We start from the raw sequence: 19,847 nt of genomic DNA on the forward strand, positions 1-19,847 counted from the left end.
ACATGTATCCTTTCTCATGTAAACTATTTTAGCAAATTAATATTTTTCACAAAAGTTGGTCAACTTTTGTACGTCTCCTTCTTTGAAAGGGTAAAAAGGCAGAGATCTACATATGACTTATAAGTACAGTAGAAAACTTTGGTTCTTGCATGTGAATATCAGATACATTTAGCTTTTTGAATACACAGTCCCCTTTTTCAGAGACACGTAGAGAAGACTTCAGTCTTACTGTTAGCAATTTTTTTTACTCACATGATGGAGTAAGTTTGACTTGACTTTAGCATGTACAGGTAGAACTATGAAATCTTGTAGCATTGCGTAACTCAGGCCAGGTTATGAGGAATGTTCCAGTGAAGCCTGAAGAACCAGCCAGATAAAGCATTTTCAACTGTTTAGAGGCCAGAAAACAACTCTTGTTATCCTACCTCTTTGAGCCTTCAGAGTGCAACGTCCCCTCCCCCAAAAACCAAAAAAAAAAACCCCACTCACCCAACAAACACAAAAAAGCCCATGGTACAGTATTTATTAATATTAATTTTGGAGTACTGGCTCTTTTTTGTTCTGCCTCATTTGCATTGGAGCAACTTATAAAAGACTGAGTTTAGTGCGGAGTGTTCCTATGACTGTATATTCTGTGGACAAGTAATATGACAGAGTGGGGGGTTGCCTTTGTGGTTGTTCTGCTTGTCTTGGTTTCAACCCCCTCATTGTTTGTCTTTGGGAAATTTATTCATGGAAAGAAGAGTTCTGGGAAGCTGTTCTGCAACTTGAAAGTATGCAAAGGAATTTTATTTTGCAGTGGGTGTGGAAGAAGGAGAAAGCACAGCCTAGGATGAATGTAGAGAAATTATGTAGTACATGACTGTGTTCCCAACTGGCATTTCACCAAGACTGAGCAGGGCCAGAAATGGCATATCTACTGAGCAATTCAGTACAGCTCGGCTTAAAATTTGGCTGTAAAGAGCTCTCAGAAAATAAATTGTTAACCTTGTAGACAAGAGTGCCCCCAATTTGAAATAAAGTATACCGAAGAGACACTTTTAACTCTGTAATGATGCCTGTTCAAGTTTGCATAAACATATTATAATTTGTGGTTACCACCTCTGCCTGTACAATTCTTTCAAAAGAGGACATTTTAATAGATCTGAGGTGAGTTTGGTGCACTGGAATTTTCTGTATTTGTGTGTTTTCAGCAATAGAACTGCCCAGGTTTTGGTCACCTTAAATAAAATTCCTGTCACAAAAATAGAATTAAGATACCATCGCCCAGTTCTTAAAAAAAAAAATAAGGGGGGAAGTTTCTTTCCATCTTGTCAGTGCTGATTTTTCTCTGTTTTGGTCACCCAGGAAAAAATTGAAGTCAGGCTCTCTTTTAATACCATAATCAGAGCTGTAATGCATTTCAGGAGCATGAATTATTTGAAGGGGTAAAATATAGTGTTCTTCAAAATGGTGAAGTTGTAAAGGTATGATAAAAATGAACTGATGGGGCCCCTTAAGAATGGTCGTACTGCTTAGCTGGTATTCTGTTCATAAGACTGAGGTTGGGACTTGACAGATGTAACTCCAGAGTTCCTTTCTCTCCGCTGTAACCAATTACTAGTAACCTGAAGGCAACATAAGTTGACAATGGTTTGAGTCCATTTCTTCCTCACACTGTCACCCTTCTGCTATTTGGTTCAAGCATGTGTACATATGCCTGTGCATTTAAAAAAGGAGTTTTCTTGATGTGAGACTCGTAAATGGAAGAATATCCCATATAGATAGTGAAGGAAAATGAAGAGGTCTGGGGATTTTAGTAGCAGCCCATGTTTGTTTGTATGAACATTAAAACGCCTCATTTGAATTAATGTATTTTGACATTTTGTGTTTAGAAGTTCAAGTTCTTAACTCCAGAAGCCGTGACTTTTGAAAGCCATTAAGGGTGTAAATAAAAGATGTAAGCTTGCATATTTTACCCTTTGTTTACTTTACTACTCAGATTTTAGCACAGGTCAAGTCCGTAGCCAGCTCTTATCTAGGCCTAGGTTTGGAGAGAGAGTTCTTTAAAACTACCTTGAACTATGCTACTTGGACTTGCTGATCATCGGGTAGAAATGTAACAAGTTGACATGATCCCAGGGAATTGCATCTCATGTCCAGTAATGCTTGAGAAATTGCAGAGTTGTAAAGATACATGAAATAGAAGGTACTGTGTATGTGCTATAAAAATGCCAGATTTATCACTTGTAGCTGAGAGGATGTTTTGACTCCATGACATTAAGGATTATTGTATGGGTACTGCAATTCACTAAAGGCACAAAATTCTGCTTCACAAACTTAGTGTGGGGAAATAAAGTTGCTAGTTGTTTAAGCTGTAAAGAAAAACATGTTAAAACTATAGAAAACTGGATTTGCTCAATTGTGCATGTGCATATAGAAGGCTTCTGTGCCAACTGGTGGAATTGTTCTTGCCAGTATGGGATAGTAACAGTGTAGTGTTAGTTTTCTGGGAGACTCAGGTTAGAATTTGTACTGGTGCTGTGAAAGCTGGCTGGGTGACCTTGGGCCAGTCACACACACCCAGCTGAACTTACCTCACAGGGTTGTTGTGAGAATAAAATGGAGGAGAATTATCTAAGTCACTTTGGGTCCACCTTGGGCTGAAAGGTTTAAATGGTTTGATTCTAAGCCATGCCTCCAATTCAGAAGCTTGTAACTTAACTGTAGCTGTAGTGCTTGAGGAGCTTTTGCTTATGAAACATTCTTGGAAAGGACATGTTAAACTTGGAAGGGAAGAAGATCTGTTCAAATTTATGTAGGGTAGGTGAACTAAAAGCAGGAGAAAGGCTTAAGTAAATTAGTATATGTAGACTGATTGTCAGTTGAAGGATAAATACATCAAGAGGATTACATATACACAAACATCCTGGTTAGACCTGATTTAGAGCGGGCTAGCCCTGTTTCTTCCAATACAATGACAGGCGCTCGTGCTATAAATCAGTAGCGAGTCCTGCAACTTCCAATACGGAGCTCAAAATGGCTACAGAACTACATTTCCTATCATGCCTCTCACTTGGGCGCCTCTTGCACCTCGTGGCTCGGGTGGGCCTATAGAAAGCGCCGTTACAGATAGGGCTCGTTCTCCGTTTGTAAGGAACCACAGTGGAGGATGTTTGCTGACTTCCCTCGCTGGCCGCCGGGCTGGAACCCGATGCTAACGAGGCCGCCCAGGTAAGGGCGATGTAGCGGGGCCTCTGGTTTGGTCGGAAAGGGGAGGGGTCCTGCCCAAGGCCCGCAGCTGGAAGCGGCAGGAAATGATGTCAGGCAGGATGGAGACCTTCCAGGCCGGGCCTACCATCCCTCTACCTCGGAGTTGCCATGGCAACGAACAGAACCGGGTTTATGATATCATTTCATGTCATGGCCAAAGGTTTTCTCCAAATCGTACGTCAGATGAGAACTACTGCCGTGACGCCATTTAAGCGTGGGCACTTGTTCCCCTCCCTTTAGGGCGCCTGAGGCCGCATGCAGACGCCACCTGGAGAGCCTCTGTGTGTGCTAGGGTTGCCAGGTCCAATCTTCTCCCGGGCGGGGGGATTAGGGGGCGTTCCAGGTGGGGGGACATGGCCCGACGTGATGACGCCATAAAGGTCCTGGACGCAGCTCGCCCCTGCCTTTCCCCAAACATTTAAAGGGAACCTTCCCTTTAAATAGTGGAGGGGGGGCGGGGACGACCGAGTGCCATGCGCCGCCTGCCCTGCAAGAGGGGAACGTTCCTCTTGCCAGGCAGGAGCCGGCGCCCTCTTGAAAAGAGTAACGCAGGAGCCCGCGGCCCCCTGTTGTAAAGAGCAGGCGCTGGGCACTCCTGCCCTGCAAGAGGAGATCTCTCCTCTTGTAAGGCAGGAGCCGGTGGCCCCCGCCTGAAAAGTGTGGCGCCGGGCGCTCCTGCCCTACAAGAGGGGAACTCGCCTCTTGAGCAAGTCAGGAGCCTGGCCTGCAAGCAGTGAATTTGCCGCTTGGAGGGCAGGCGCGTGCGGCGCCCGCTCTTTTCAAGCGGGCCTGTAGACGACTGTTGTGGGCGGGGCCTCCCCACCCGGAGTCCGGTCTGAGCCCTAAAATTCGGGGGGAAACCCACCCCGCACCTGGGGACTGGCTTCCCTACTGTGTGCGTGCAAAGTACCGGCTGTACTGAAGGGAATCTGAGCACGCGCGGAGGTTGCGTTGCGGTGTAAAGACCGCCTTCGCCCTGCGTGTACGCCGGCTACGAGTGGCAATTCTGTCCCAGTACTGGTGTCCGGGCTTTATGCCCCTCCGTGTTTGACAGCTGACCAAGCGCTTGACATTCTGGGCTGTCCAGTACAATTCCAGGTGGACTAGGTTGCCACCTTTTCCTGTTCTTGCTCCTCTTTATAGAACAGCTGCATTGCATAAAACATCGCAAATGAAGCCCTGACTGCCATAGAAATAAGATGATGGGGAACTACTTAAGTTCTGTTCAAAAAAGAGGTTGTGACCCTATTATAGGCCCTTGGAAAATCATATACCACCCTATATTAAAGCGCCATTACATTTGTTTGTCTCGTAATATTTTAAATTGGTTATGTGGCAGCAGGCACTGTGGTTGTGCAAGTCCTTCCTAGGACACATTGATTTAAATATTGCAATCTTAATGATCACTTAGGTCAGTGGGTTAACATATTTATCAATAAACACCTTTCCTACACCCAGCATACATCCACACTCTGGTGGACTGTTTATCCATTTGTAATCAGAAATACAAGATCTCCCTTATCATTACAAGTAAACTGGAAATTCTGGTATGAATCTTGGCAGACAGGCTGCACCCCTTCTAGATGGAAGAACTTGGCTGTTGTAAGCATTGATCTGAGCAGATCCTTCCTCCAATAGTGGCTACAGACTCCCAAAGAAACAGAGAGCAGACCCCTGCTTGTCTTTCAGCAGTAACACCCATTAACAGAAGTACGCATTTCCCAAACTCCTAATATTCATGATCTCCTGGCAGTCCTAATGACGACTTGAGAATCCAGACAGGAGTACTAACATTCTGCATATGTCTTGGCTATTGTGACTTCACTGGAGTGTCACAACACAGCATCTCAATGCAAAATGGCTTTGTTACGATGCTGCTGGGTTGACTGTCTGTGTTATGGCCAGAACTCTGGGAGGATTCCTGGCATCGTCAGGTCTCCTCATTTTCCTTTCCATCCTCCGTTCCAGGACTACATGAAACAGACCTTTTGCAGAAGTATACATTGCACTCATTGCCTATCGCTGTAACCTGACTGAATCACAGCCTGTGAGGAAGGTCTTTTGTTTTTCCCCGTGTACAGATGGCAAACCGAGGATGTGGTTAGCATGACATAGGGTTTACTTTATCTTCCCCCACGTTCCCCCACGTTAATACTTGATGTCTTTATTATTATCATCATCATCTCATGTAACAGTTCTCTTTAATCCAGGGCTCCTTGTGGGAAAGTTCAGTGTAGAGTTTCAGACTGGAACCAGGTAGACCTGAGTTCAAATTTTCGCTCAGCCATGAAACTCCCTGGGTCACCTTAGGACAGTCAGTCTCTCTCTCACCTTGACCCACATCACAGGTTTGTTGTGAGGTTAAAATGGGGAAGGGGGAGGCAGTGTTAATCAAGCTGAACTCCTTGGAACCGATAGGCCACCTCAAATTGATTTCAGTCTGAAAAGTGATTGTATGATTATCAGGCTGAGAATGCTTTGAATTCAACTCACATTAATAGAGTTTGACACAGAATGATTCTTCTAATGTTACATTTTCCTGGTCATGTTTTTTTAGAAAAATAGGGATGCAGACCAAAAAGGCCAAAATTGTGTATTTTCATAAGGTTGGAAATGTTAAACCTGCATCAGAGGGCCCCTACAAAGCATCATTTCTCTCCGCATCTTGCTTTGCTCGTCTCCTCAGACCCTTCCCGCTTCTGAGCCGTAATTGTTTATTCCTCAACTGAATAAAAGTCTCTGGATGTGTAACTACATCTGCTTCCCATTATTGCTTGTTTCTCTGGTCTTTCCCTTCTTACCTTTCAAATTCTATCATAGTTAAACTTTAGATTACACATTCCGTGGGGCAGGGTGTCTGTCTCTTTTGCGGGTAGGGTGATGATGACGTTTTCTGTAAATATTGAGTTCTGGAAAATCTTTCAAAACTGTGCATTTGGGAAGATGATGCTCCTCCAGAGCTAACCTTTCCAAAAGGCAAGATGTGGTGGCCTGCTGCCTCAGGCACCAGGTTCATGCTCTTCAAAAGCAACACAGTAGGAGAAAAATGCATCTGATGCAGGTGGGCACAATTTAGTAGAAAGTGGAGCGTGCAAAGCCCATTGAAATAAGCAAGAACTGCACTAGAGCACCAGCGTGCCCTTCATTTAATTGGGGCTTGTGCATCTTGTGTTTTGTGGGACAGGGTGGAGGTGCCATTTAGAATGGCATAAGCTGACCACGTGCGTCTCTTTCAGGCTTATTCCTAGCACTTTTCTTAGAAAATCCTTAATATATGAGCAGAGAATAACATCATTCAGGGAACACTTTTGAAACACTTCCCCCCCCCCTTAACACCGGCCTAACTTGAAGTCTCTTGAAAGTCTTTTTAATTGTCTTTATTTGTTACGACATAAGCCAGCAAATCTGAACATTATACATAAGCAATATAAACAGTTTGTTAAAATAATATCGGGTCAAGTCATTAGAGATTTGGAGTAATGAATCAACCCTTTTCACATCTTTGTGGGTTTTTCTGTAGGCTCTGTGAAAGATGGAATCAAACTCTGTAAGGAGTAAAGTCCCGGCTTTCTTATCTGACTTGGGGAAAGCAACCCTGAGAGGCATAAGGAAATGCCCCCGCTGTGGCACCTACAATGGCACCCGTGGGCTGAGCTGCAAGAACAAGACCTGTGGCAACATCTTTCGCTATGGCGCTTGGAAGCAGGCTGGTGTTGACGCAGTGAAAATTGTCACCGGCTCAGACTTGCAGGTCTACTCAGTGCGTCAAAGGGACAGGGGGCCGGATTATCGATGCTTTGTAGAACTGGGAGTTTCGGAGACCGCCATCCAGACTGTAGATGGGACCATCATCACACAGCTCAGCTCTGGATGCTGTTACGTCCCATCCTGCTTGAAAGCGGCCACACAAGGTGTGGTGGAAAACCAATGCCAGCACATTAAACTGGCTGTGAACTGCCAGACCGAGGCCACCCCACTGACCCTGAAAAGCTCTGTCTTAAACTCAATGCAGGCCTCACCAGAGATGAAGCAAACACTCTGGCAGCTGGCGACAGAGCCCACGGGGCCTCTGGTCCAAAGGATTACCAAGAACATCCTGGTGGTGAAGTGCAAAGCCAGCCAGAAGCACAACCTGGGGTACCTCCACGTCTCCTTTGCTCACAAAGCTGGCCCCAAGAATGTGATGGAGCACCGCTTTTTCTGTTCTTGCCAGTCCTTGAAAGCCAGCAAGGCCAGCTCTGCCAAAGAAGAGATGGGCCAGAAATGCATCCACTTCTTTGCCTGCATCAGCGCCTTTGCCAGCGATGATAGTTTGACGCAGGAGTTTGTGGATTTCCTCAGCTGTGATTCCAGCGGTAGGTAAAGGCAGAGAATGGCTGAGAGTTGGGTTGGCAGAATCCTCCACCTGGGTGAAATGAAAGGTTTGCCCTTCTTAGAGGGGGTTCCCCCAGGCCTTAACGCTGGTACTTGTGAAGCCGTCATACAGAGGAATTCTGGAGGCAGCCTAGTAGTGGGCATGGAGGAGAGGGGATCCTGCTTCAGCATGAAGCAGCAGAGTCCAAAATACACATTGTCTAATATGTTTAAAGGGGTGCCATAATTTTCATAAAATAAAAACAAGCATGTGTCAGCTATTCCTGTGTCTTTCTGCTCACTGGGCAAAGCGCTGGAAAGCAGGAGCCAATCCCCGCACTGCCACAAGGGCCCCTGGGTAACCTTGGGCTATGGTGGTCGACTCTGGGTTGGGAAATTTTGCCAGAACTGGGGGTAAAGCCTGGGGAGGGAGCTCTGCAGGGTGTCAAGCCACACAGTCCACCCTCCAAGGCAGCCCTTTTCTCCAGGGGAACTGATCTTTTTAGTCTGGAGGTCAGTTTTAATTCCGGAAACTCTCCATGCCCAGCTGGAGGCTGGCAACCCCACCTTGGGCTGGTCTCTTTCTTTCACCTGATCCTACCTGTTAGAGTTGTTGTGTGAGGATAAAAATGGAAGGGGAAACCATATAAGGTGCTCTGATCTCCTTGGAGGAAGGATGGGGTAACAATGTACCGGATAGACAGACGGCATCCTGAGCTATTGGTTCAAATAATTCCCACATACCTTTGCAAGTAAAATCCTGAAAAACTTGCTAAAAATTAAAGCTGTAAATTCAGCAAAGGAGGCCCCTACAGATCTCTGCCCCTGTGCTTTTAGCCCTAAAATCCTTCCATGTGGAGCAGAAATGAAGAAGAAGAAGAGGAGGAGATTGGATTTATATCCTGCCCTTCACTAACCAAAGGAGTCTCAGAGTGGCTTATAATCTCCTTCCCCTCCCCACAACAGACACCCTGTGAGGTAGGTGGGGCTGAGGGAGCTCTTTTGAGAACTGCCCTTGAGAGAACAGCTCTGAAAGAACTTATGACTGACTCAAGGTCACACCAGCAGCTGCATGTGGAGGAGTAGGGAATCAAACCCGATTCTCCCGGATTAGAGTCCAAGCTCCTAACCACTACACCAAACTGAAAAGGGTGATGCTGTTGTATTTCATAAACCTGATCGCTGTATGGTGATAAAATACAGACATTTCTAAACCATCAAATGTTTAGCCTTTTCTCTCTCCTGACTCCAGGTCTGAAGCCAGTGATAGGAGCCCAGCTTGTTTGCCAGCCAGAATCTGCTCTGCACTCTGCACAGGCTGCTGCCTCCAAGGCAAAGAGGAAGAAAAAAGATGAAATAGCGGGTGAGTGTCTTACAGAGTTACGTTAGCACAGACCATTGAACAAAGTTTGAGTCCAACAAAGTTTAATTCTGGATATAACCTTTCATGTGCATGCACACTTCTTCAGATACATTGAAACAGACTTCCTCAAGCCTTACATGCATGCACACAAAAGCTTATACCTTGAATAAAATGTTGTTGGTCTTAAAGGTGCCCCTGGATTCAAAAGTTGTTCTGTTGCTTCAGACCAACACAGCTGCGCACCTGAATAGCCCACTGTAGTCAGTGCGCTTAGTCTGGAGTAAGTGTGCCTAGGATTGCAGCGTATCTCATCTGTTCTTCTCGGCAGGTTAGTGTTCCATGTTGATTTGGGGTGGCCTTTGCTCCTGTCTACAGGGCCTGTTCCAGAGTGGGACCAGGTCAAGCACTTGCCAGGATCCTGAGATTCTGAAAATAGTATAACCGTTCTGCCATTCTCACTGCACAGGGTCCCCCAAAAGCTCAGAGGCGGGTTGACAATTTGCCTACCAAGAGCACCTTACTCAAAGGCCTCAAGATCCTGGCTTCATGGCCAGAACCCTGTGAAATCTGCCGGGGGGGGGGGGGATCCCAGTTTCTTAACTCTTATGGGCAGAATTCATTTTGCTAATCACAGTAGTGTTCTGGATTTCATTATTTCAGTCTGATTAGATACTATACTATACTGATTAGATACTACTAGTCCGATTAGATAATATAAAGATCTTGATGAACATATGGTCTGATTTGGTATAATGCAGCTTCATGTTAACAAAAAAAGTTATTAACAAAAAAAGTTATGTCGAGATGACTTCCGGTCTGTGGATTGGCGATGGCGGTCGCTCTCCCCAGACTTCGGGGGAGCGATTAGCACACCAGCGGCATGGAGGGGTGTTACCTCAAGTGGCACCCCCACGGAGCCTTTGCGATAGGCTCCAGGCCAGAGGGCTTTTGAGGGTTAGCCTCTTCGACGGCTCGATGCCGGAGATTAGAGGCTTTCCTCCACCCTGACGGTCCTGCCGTTGTGTGACCTTCGGGCACAAGCTAATTCAACTGGGACAAGCGTGGGAGATCGAGCGGAATAACGAATGATGTGAGCGAGGTCAGAGATATGACCAACAATGAATGTGAGTTCTAAGTAAACGGATTATTCTGGGGGGGGGGAATGAATACCCCCCCGGTGGGAAAAGCGGAGCACAAAGAGGGACGCCTCTTAAGCGCATGGACAGCTAAGCGTATCGAGGGGGGAAGGGAGGAAACAAATAGCGAGATTGTTTTGAGAGACTTACTTAAGTACCGAGAGGGACGGGACGAGTTTTTCGAGCCCCTGCGAAGTGGTTTGGAACTGTAAACAAAGTTGTAAAATGGCAGCTTCCCGAGGAAAGTTAAAAGCGAAACCGGGCAGCCAGAGCCCAAGAGCGGAAGAGGGAGCAGACGTCATGAAGATGTTAGCGGATATGCTCAAGCTGATGATGGAACAACTCGATGGTATTAACCAGCAACTGACCTCGTTAAACCAAAACTTTGCTTTGCAGCAGTTTCAGCTGGCAGAAACGGAAAACAAAGTGGAGCATGCGAATGAGAGAATCACAGAGATGGACACCGCAAACAAGAAAATGAAGAAGAGAATGGGAGATGTTGAAACAAAACAAAACCTCCAAGAAAACCGTTTGTTACAGCTGCAAATGGAAAAGGCTAACATGATTCTCAGATTCCAGGGAGTTCCTGAAACTGAAAAAGAAGATTTGAAGAAGACTCTGGGCGAGATTATTGCTCCAGTAACAGGCTTATCAGCGGATGAAATAGTAAAAGATATGGAGACAGCCTACCGGGCTTACTCCAATTGTGGTCAGATTTGCAAGAAGACAGACCAGAGATGCTATATTAAAGGCAATGTCAGCAACTCCACTGAAATTGGGGAACACAGCCATTAAGACTTTAAAAGACATTCCAATTGAAATTCGACAAAAGAGGAAAAGCTACAAGGATCTAATCTCTTTTCTTCAAACTAATGGAATTCAGTACTGGTGGGCGATTCCTGAAGGGGTCATCTTCAAAATCAACGATAAAAGAGAGAAGATTGACTCCATTTTTAAAGCCAGGGAATTCTTGAGACGTCAGCTGGGATCGGGGGAAGAATCCAAAGAGGAAGAAACCAAATCAAGTGACTCTGCCACCTCTGGAACAGATGAGGACTCTGTGGTTGAAACGAGTGCGGGAGCAATGAAAGCTGACTTCAGAGATAGAAAACTGAAATAAGGGCAGAAGGACTTTGAAACTTGCCTTTTGAAGTAAAGAAGATGCTCAGAAAGTTCTCTCATAACAACTAACATACTAATATAGAAGCTGTGGGGAAAAAAAGAACTCTACAAGTATATTGTGTTAGTAACACTTGTATTACTACCATTTAGTTTAACATGGAGATGATCTCCCACTCTTGGGTTTTTAGTTAGTGTAGGTATCTTTCCTTTATCCATAGTTGTAGGCCCCCCCCCAAGTTTCTTTGTAGTTATGTAGTCTATGCAAAAATAATAAAAATACCCCTGTGGGTTTTTTAAAAAAAAAGTTATGTCAGCTGACTCTAGGAAAGGCACTTTGTGAAGGAAACCAGAAGCCTGAGTATAGGGCCTGCTTTTGTGGGGCAATGTCTCTGTGATGTAATCCTGTAAATTTTTCCATGCTTTACTCGTTCTCACATATACACCCCCCCCACAGGAATATCAAGCTGAACAATTCTGTTAGCTTTTAGTGGATGAATTCATGCTGAGTAAATTTTACTACAGGGAAGGAGGGGAGCATTTTGCAAGGAAGGGTAATTGAGTAAAGATTATCACTTTGTAGTAATATTTCCCTGAACAAGTTAATTCTGTAAAGCCTCAACAGATCTTGGTGTTTTTTTCCTTTTGTTTCTTGTACTGCTGCCATTATTGGCAGTATTCGGAAAGTGGGAGATGTAAATGAAATGAGAATTCTTGAGGACTGTCCTGCATGCCTTGTAGATGGTCTCCCACTAATTCTTCTGGGTTGGGGGGAGCTGCTGGGCATATACAAATTCTGAAGCTGTTTAAAACTTGACTTTAAGGCACACAAGCAAGCAGCCCCCTCCTGTCTCAAGATGTGGCAAACAGCAACCTGAGGAAGAGTGGCCTGAAAAAGCCATCAGTTGCTTCTCTTAAAAAACAAGGTATGTTTCAGCTAGAGTGCCTCTCCCCCCGCCCCCCGCCCCCCAAGTCTCCACAGGAATACTTGGAAAGAAAAAAACACTCTGAACACAAAATTGGGAAGACGTCTGAGAGCAGTTTCTGCAGAAGACCCTGTGCTACACCTACAACATACCACTTTTCAGGGTAAACAATGTTTCAAGTGTCTTTAGTGTTTTGCAGCCTTCCCTTCATACATTGACCTTGACACTGGAACATACAGTTTCTGGCAGTGCAACCCTATGCAGTGTTACTCCAGTCTAAGCCCATTGTCTTTGGACTGGAGTAACTCTGTGTTGGACTGTATTGTAACTCTCTTAAAGCTGGGAGTTGCTTTTCAAAACAGGGTGGGGGAGACTGGATGTTAGGGTAAGGCTTGGGGATTCGCCTGTTCCTTCTGCACTCACAGAAGGCTAATTTGCAAACATTCTTGTATTTTGGCTTTTTGACACTGTGTATAAATTCTGAGTATTGTATATCTGCTGTGATCAGGTGCTTCAAGAGCAATCCAAATGCAGCTGACCAACCAGGTATAGTGGACCACCAGATACTTCACACATAAACCTCGTATTTTTGTAGATCAAGAATGTAGCAAGGATAGGAAGTCTCCACGCTATACCTGGTGCTTTGTGGGTTTCAAGTAATGCTGGGCTGTGCTAGGACCATGCGGAATGCAGAGCTAGCCTAGCCTTCATGTTGGATGTGGGGGGAGGCAGTGTGTAGATCTCAGTTTGCGGTCTTGATGATGAGCAAATAAGCTCTTGTGTGCTGAGCTTGACTTTTCTTAACTGGAAATAAAGCCTGTGGGTTTCAATAGGACTGCCTCCCAGGAAAGTGACCTTAGGATCAATTTGTAGGTCTGGAAAGTGCTTTGTTCTGGTATAGTTCTAGTATCTCAGCAGCCCTGAGAGGTCGGCTGTTAGGATTGTTTCCAGACAGAAGTCTGAGGCTCCAGTACTATCCAGGAAGTCCCTTCCTAAACTCAGGCCTGGATTTCTTGGGTGGCTCAAGTTCAGCAAAGTCAGCCAACTGAACTACAAAACCAGCATGATGGGGCTTTGCAGCTGAAGTTGCCCCACGGCCAGCGATTCCACAGGAGGTTGTGACGTTGAAAGATGCATTGCAGGCCAGAGGGGAGAGCCTTTCCTCTGTAAATACCCCTGCCTGTTGTCATGGTGATCAGTTCTGGCCTATAATTTTTATCCCACCTCCAGAAAGTTCAGTAGTAGTCAGAAACAGTACTAACCAATCCTGTACATCTGGTTGTTGTTTGTGTGTGTGTGTGTGTGGGGGGGGTTACATGATGGGAGTGATCAGTGTGTTTCTACCAAGGTTTGCATTTTAAAGTTTTGTGACATGAAAGCCTTTCCTTTTTCTTAGCTTGCAATCAAGTGCTTGACGAATCGCAGGTGACGTTGTCTTTCCAGGAGTGGCTGGCCAGCGTCACTGAACGCATCCATCAAGCCATGCATTACCAGTTTGATGGTAAGTCAGGAGGCACTCAGGCCAACCGCCCTGTCTTCCTTGATTTTGATTTGATTTATTTGATTTATACCCCAGTCTTCCTGCTAAGGCAGGCTCAGGGTGGCTTCCTTGAATGGTTGTCCATATCAATGGATTACACTTATAAGAGGGAGTCTTCCTGCATAGCCTTTGTATATATAGTGATTTTTCCAAACAGAGGTAGAATTACCCTCTCTCTATTTTGCTTCTGAGTGCCAAACTAGATATTACAGCATCCACAGGGCGGACACCCAAGCCATGTTAGAGAAGCATTTGGCCATTTAAAAGTGCCCCCCCACACACACACACTGTTTTGGCACTTGAAAAGGTGTGGGGATGAGGACAAGATTGCCTGGCCCCACTGTGCTGTGGGCCCAATCAGGACCTGGGCCTTCACAGCATTTTTTAATGAGACGGAAGAATGGCTTAACAGCCGCAAAGTCAGTTGGGAAGCACACTTGGGAAGTTTAGCTTGCATGAATCTCTCTCTCCCTCTGCTTTATCAAGCTCTAAAGCAGGAGTCGCCAGCGTGATGCCCATGGGCGCAGTGGCACCCACTTACACTTTTCCTTGTATCCGCCAAGTGTTTTTAGAAAATGGGCAGAGCCAGGTGGGGTTTTTGCCAGTGGCTTCTGATTGGCCTTTGGAGATTTGATCATGATGGAGTGATCAGTGTGTTTCTACCCAGGTTTGCATTTTAAAGTTTTGTGACATGAAAGCCTTTCCTTTTTCTTAGCTTGCAATCAAGTGCTTGACGAATCGCAGGTGACGTTGTCTTTCCAGGAGTGGCTGGCCAGCGTCACTGAACGCATCCATCAAGCCATGCATTACCAGTTTGATGGTAAGTCAGGAGGCACTCAGGCCAACCGCCCTGTCTTCCTTGATTTTGATTTGATTTATTTGATTTATACCCCAGTCTTCCTGCTAAGGCAGGCTCAGGGTGGCTTCCTTGAATGGTTGTCCATATCAATGGATTACACTTATAAGAGGGAGTCTTCCTGCACAGCCTTCGTATATATAGTGATTTTCCCAAACAGAGGTAGAATTACCCTCTCTCTATTTTGCTTCTGAGGGCCAAAATAGATATTACAGCATCCACAGGGTGGACACCCAAGCTATGTTAGAGAAGCATTTGGCCATTTAAAAGTGCCCCCCCCCACACGCACACACACTGTTTTGGCACTTGAAAAGGTGTGGGGATGAGGACAAGATTGCCTGGCCCCACTGTGCTGTGGGCCCAATCAGGACCTGGGCCTTCACAGCATTTTTAAATGGCTGAGTTCTTCTCTAAAATAGCATCAGCGTGCATGAGTGTGCTAGGTTTGGCCCTGAGACGGAAGACTGGTTTAACAGCCACAAAGTCAGTTGGGAAGCACACTTGGGAAGTTTAGCTTGCATGAACCTCTCTCTCCCTCTGCTTTATCAAGCTCTGAAGCAGGAGTCCCCAGCGTGGTGCCCATGGGCGCAATGGCACCCACTTATACCTTTCCTTGTATCCGCCAAGTGTTTTTAGAAAATGGGCAGAGCCAGGTGGGGTTTTTGCCAGTGCAGCTTCTGATTGGCCTTTGGAGATTTGATTGGCTGTTCAGGGTTTTTTCAGTGTTTCTTTGGCAGCCATGGATCTTCACTGTGTGACTGAAAGTAAGCTGCAGCAGCCATGTTGTGTCTGGCTTCACCTCCCATGGCAGCTGTTTTTTGGCAGCCATTTTGCGGCTGTGCCCACCACGCTGAGTCAGAATCCCAAAGGTCCTCGCAAGCAGTGTTCCCTCTAAGCTGAATTAGTGTGAGCTAGCTCACAGTTTTTTAGCCTCCAGCTCACACATTTCTGTCTTAGCTCAGGAAGGATGGCTCCAGAGCAGACTGATTTATGCAGCAGCCAAATCGCTTGCTCACAACTTTAATGCCAGTAGCTCACAAAGTAGAATTTTTGCTCACAGGACTCTACAACTTAGAGGGAACGTTGCTCGCAAGCTGAAAAAGGTTGGGGACCCCTGTTCTAAAGCTGAAGCCACTACAGGACCGTGTTAATTGCTTGGAATCCTTTAGAAGTTCTCATCCTCTCCCCACAAGAGGGTGCTCATGTGTCACAGATTCAGTGACACTAAAGGAGAAGATTATACCTAGCATGTGCAGGGCTGGAGCATTATGAAGAACGGGAAGGCCCTGCTTATGATCTCATTTATTTGGAAAAAGGAAGATGTTTCTTTAGCGTAATTGAATCTGCAACCCACTCCCTCTTGGCTAAAACACCATTCAGTTTATGCAAAGGAGTTCCTGCTACAAAAAGAGCCCTGACTGTTTATATAACTGCAAAGCCAGGCTTAGGTTCTGTGTGAGTGCATGGGACCTGTTTTTGATGACTTCGGCCCCAACACCACAATTGTCAGCTTGAGCAGGTGCCTTTATTTTCCATGTTAAATTTTTACCATGTTTTTATTGAGCAGAATTCCTACATGAACCCGCAAGTTAGTTAACATCTAGCCAGTGAGCCCTTCTGATGGTACTGACATCTTGTCCAACATAGTTGGCAACAGCATTTGTGCATTTGTTGAAATCCCCTCAGTTCTGGAACAGGCTTCCTGGAAGACTGCTTCTCTCTTGTCATTTCGTAAAGGATGTAAAACCTTCCTTTTCAGGCAGGCACTGAGATAAACATGGGGTCATTTTCTGCTTCAAATATTTTTATGTTAGGTGTTTCGGATTGTTTTTATGGATTCTTATAAGCCGCTTTGAATGAAGCACTGACATTTTTGTAAACCAAAGGAATAAATACAGATTTGAGAAACATTTAGATTTTATTTCTAAGAGGTCCATCTGCAATTGCATCGCAGTCTGGCATTTTCTGTTTTAAAACCCTTCTCCCTCCTATTTCTGTTACTTGTGCGGTTCCTTTTTCTCTCTCTTTTTTGACAGTCACCAAGGCATTGATTCCCAGTACGCGCGTAGCAAGAAGGCATGGAGCATGTCCATTCGTAAGCAGAGTTATACCCTTCTAAGTCCATTGAAGTCAATGAGCATAATGGGTATAGCTCTCCTTAGAATGGCTCTATATGTTAATTAAGAACCTAAAAGTTTAAATGAATTCATTAAAATTCATTAAAAAACAATTAAAGGCCTAATATAGCCTTAACTTAGATTAAAAACATACAGTAAAACAAAGACCTTGTGCGACCCTGACCAGACACATTTCGGTCATATAGCCTTCTTCAGTGGTCAAGCATAAAAATTACACAGTGTCTCCAGACATTGCAAAAATATTACAATAATAAATCAATATAGGACCAAGTTGGAATTATGTATTAATCCATACCCGTGGCTTAAGGCAGAGATATGTTAGGGAGGCCTCAACTGAATTCAGTTTGTGCGCAAGTCAGGTGCACATTTCCTGAATGGTAGTTCAGTTGTGTATCTCCCTGATTTTGGTCCAAAGAAATCAATCCAAAGTGCAGTATGGAGCCAATGTGGCATAGTAATGTATAGACATCCCCCCCCCCCTATTTTTGTTCTTGTGGCTCTGTATGTTGCCATGAAGGATGCAGGTGCTACTCGGTGCCCAGCTGCATTTGAATGCTCTTCTTTCACTACCGATACTATACTAACCCAAAAGGAGAGTGGCCAGGCTTGTGTGGTTTCCCTTTTGGTGGTAGGGCTGCCGGTACAGTGCAGTGGCAATGGGGCTTTCACCTGGCAGGTTTCCCTGCAGTGCCCCTACCCAAGCAGTGACCATTCCCCCTCCTGTGGGTCACTGGGGCTTTTCCAATTTTTTAATTTAAAAATCAGCAATTAAATATTATAATATTGATATAATGTAATGGCGACACTTGTATCAGGTTTTCTGAATTCCCAGGTTTTTAAAAAGTAAGTCTGTTGCCCTTTTTGTTGCTGAGATGTGTCTTTCCCCTGACATCTCCACAATGAAAGGGGCTAGAGATGTACTTTTTTAAAGGGAAAAAAATGGGAACTGGGAATTCAGAGCATCTTATACACACATTTCTATTATTCAATTGCCAGTTTAAAACAAACAAAAAAGGCTCCCAATGGAAGGGGAAGGAAATCCCCCTAAGAGGGTCAGATAAAATAGCTACCATGTGGGTGAAAAAGATCCAAACTTTCCCTCCCACACAGCAGCCAATCCAGGTTTTACAGCAGTCTTTCCCCAAACTTCACAATGAAGCAGGTTTGGGAAAGACTAGAAGAAAGCTGGGGAAACCCTGCAAGGTGTACAAATGCGCCATGAATCTGTGGAGGAGCAGGGGGGAAAACTTGCTTTCCAACAGCATTGAACTTGGGGCAAATACCCTGTGTGGAAATTACTGAAGACTTCCTTCCTTCCTTCCTTCCTTCCTTCCTTCCTTCCTTCCTTCCTTCCTCCCTCCCTCCCTCCCTCCCTCCCTCCCTTGTAATGACCTTTCTCTCTCTCCATATCAAAAGTTCAACCAAGAATACCCCTCTCCCCACTCCATGTATTTGCAGGCATTACGCAGCATGATCACACAGAGATGGTTCCTCTCTGAAGCTTGCCTTAAAAAGCCCACCCTCCCCTTGTGAAGACATCTGTTTATTCACCACTTGTTAATCTTTGCACTACCCATTAAAGCAGAGATGAATGGTTTTTGTTTGTTTGATTTAATGCTCATGACTTTTAATCTGTGATCAGTCCTTAGAACTGACCTTTGTCTCAGATAAAATTCTATATGGGTATTTTTTTCTTTTTCAAACCCCTTCTTGTTTGTATGCATGTGTGTGATTTTATACAGGCAAGCCAGAACCGCTGGTATTCCATATCCCACAGTCTTTCTTTGAAGCCCTGCAACAGAGGATTTCTGTTGGGAGCACCAAGAAGCTGCTCCCAAATTCGACCACAGGTATCTAATCTTTATAGCCCCTTCCCCCCCCCAAGCCAGTTGTGATAAAAATCAACTGCATCGTCGTCATGGGTCAGACAGGTTGAGCCAGTTTTCCCACAAGAGCTGGACTTTTGTTATATAGAAAGGAGCAGATGATTGGAGGGGACTGCAGCTGACAAGGCCTGGTTTTCAGGATCCTGTAACTATAGAATGGAGCTGAAGCAAAAAAAACCTTCATAAAACCTTACGGTATGTTTGCAAGCCTTAACAGTTAGCTTGAAAGTTGAAATTCCTAATAAGTTCATTTGCTTCCAGCTTTTGTCCGGAAGGACGCCTTGCCCCTGGGTACCTTTTCCAAGTATACCTGGCACATTACCAACATCTTGCAAGTCAAACAAATCTTTGATACTCCTGAGGTAAGACTTATTTGTCCAGGACCTTCCTCTGTTATCCAAATAGGGTTGGAAGGGATTGATGGAGGGAGGGAGGGGGAATCCAAGTATGTCCATTCAAATAAGCAGTAGATTGTTGTCTGTAGGTCTAGATTTGATTGATAAGGGCCTGACCTTGTGTGGTGTCCTGTGGTTTGGCATCAACATTCTAGAACTGTCTTGTGGCCGCACTCCAGGACTGTTGCATTCTGAGGCTACAGGAGGTGATCAGGCACCCGGGAAAGGAACAATTTTGTCCTGTTTTCAGCCCCTGCTCTTGGTTCCCCTTCCCAGATGCCCTTGGAAATTACCCGCAGCTTTATTCAGAACTGGGATGGCACTTACGAGCCCTTCAGGTGCCCCAAAGTTGAGGTGGAAAGCATCCCGGAGACTTATGGCCGTCTGGAGAAGCAACCAGTTCTCCGGCCCTTGGAGCTGAAAACCTTCCTGAAAGTTGGTGAGTCCACAACTCGGTCCATTTGCAGCTGGCCTTAGGGGAGTGGCGTGCAAAAAGAGAACCTCGCTTCCCCCATGTGTGACATAGGAAGAGGCTCTCTAATGCTCCTTTCTGGTTTCCCTCCTACCAGGCAACACCTCTCCTGATCAGAAGGAACCCACGCCTTTCATCATTGAGTGGATCCCTGATATCCTCCCCCAGTCCAAAATCGGCGAGTTGAGGATTAAGTTTGAATATGGCCACTACAGGAATGGCCACACCACTGAATACCAGGAGCAGCGGCCTTCCCTGGAACAGGCTCTGGAGCTCATGCCTCTCACCACCATCACATTTCCTTGAATGTGAGCGTTCATTGCACAGCTTGGTTTGCACAGCCCCCCACTCCGCAGCTGCTTGGCATAGTGCCGGTTATGAGTAGCCAATCGACTGGAGAGGTTGCTGGAG

At 45.4% G+C, this 19,847-nt stretch overlaps 1 protein-coding gene across 1 annotated transcript; it reads left to right on the plus strand.

Annotated features, from left to right (window-relative positions):
- The first annotated feature begins 3,133 nt into the window (after positions 1-3,133).
- On the plus strand, positions 3,134-19,789 carry LOC107118754 (chromosome unknown open reading frame, human C2orf42). The gene is made up of 9 exons (XM_015421114.1): positions 3,134-3,213; positions 6,773-7,607; positions 8,858-8,968; positions 12,048-12,149; positions 13,546-13,650; positions 18,426-18,533; positions 18,831-18,931; positions 19,241-19,403; positions 19,534-19,789. Exons 2-9 carry the CDS (start codon positions 6,785-6,787, stop codon positions 19,740-19,742), a joined length of 1,722 nt encoding a protein of 573 aa, XP_015276600.1. The 5' UTR covers positions 3,134-3,213; positions 6,773-6,784; the 3' UTR covers positions 19,743-19,789.
- Positions 19,790-19,847: the final 58 nt, after the last annotated feature.

This window comes from Gekko japonicus, unplaced genomic scaffold (genome assembly GCF_001447785.1).
Source record: "Gekko japonicus isolate JY-2015 unplaced genomic scaffold, Gekko_japonicus_V1.1 scaffold13, whole genome shotgun sequence".
In the NCBI taxonomy this organism is placed as follows: Eukaryota; Metazoa; Chordata; class Lepidosauria; order Squamata; family Gekkonidae; genus Gekko; species Gekko japonicus.

What these genes read in the sequence shown, in the direction of transcription:
- LOC107118754 (XM_015421114.1), top strand. Translation starts at nt 6,785, where the DNA reads ATGGAATCAAACTCTGTAAGGAGTAAAGTCCCGGCTTTCTTATCTGAC. An exon ending in GCTCCCAAATTCGACCACAG is followed by an intron (nt 18,534 to 18,830) that starts GTATCTAATCTT and finishes ATTTGCTTCCAG; the next exon opens with CTTTTGTCCGGAAGGACGCC. An exon ending in GAAAACCTTCCTGAAAGTTG is followed by an intron (nt 19,404 to 19,533) that starts GTGAGTCCACAA and finishes CCCTCCTACCAG; the next exon opens with GCAACACCTCTCCTGATCAG.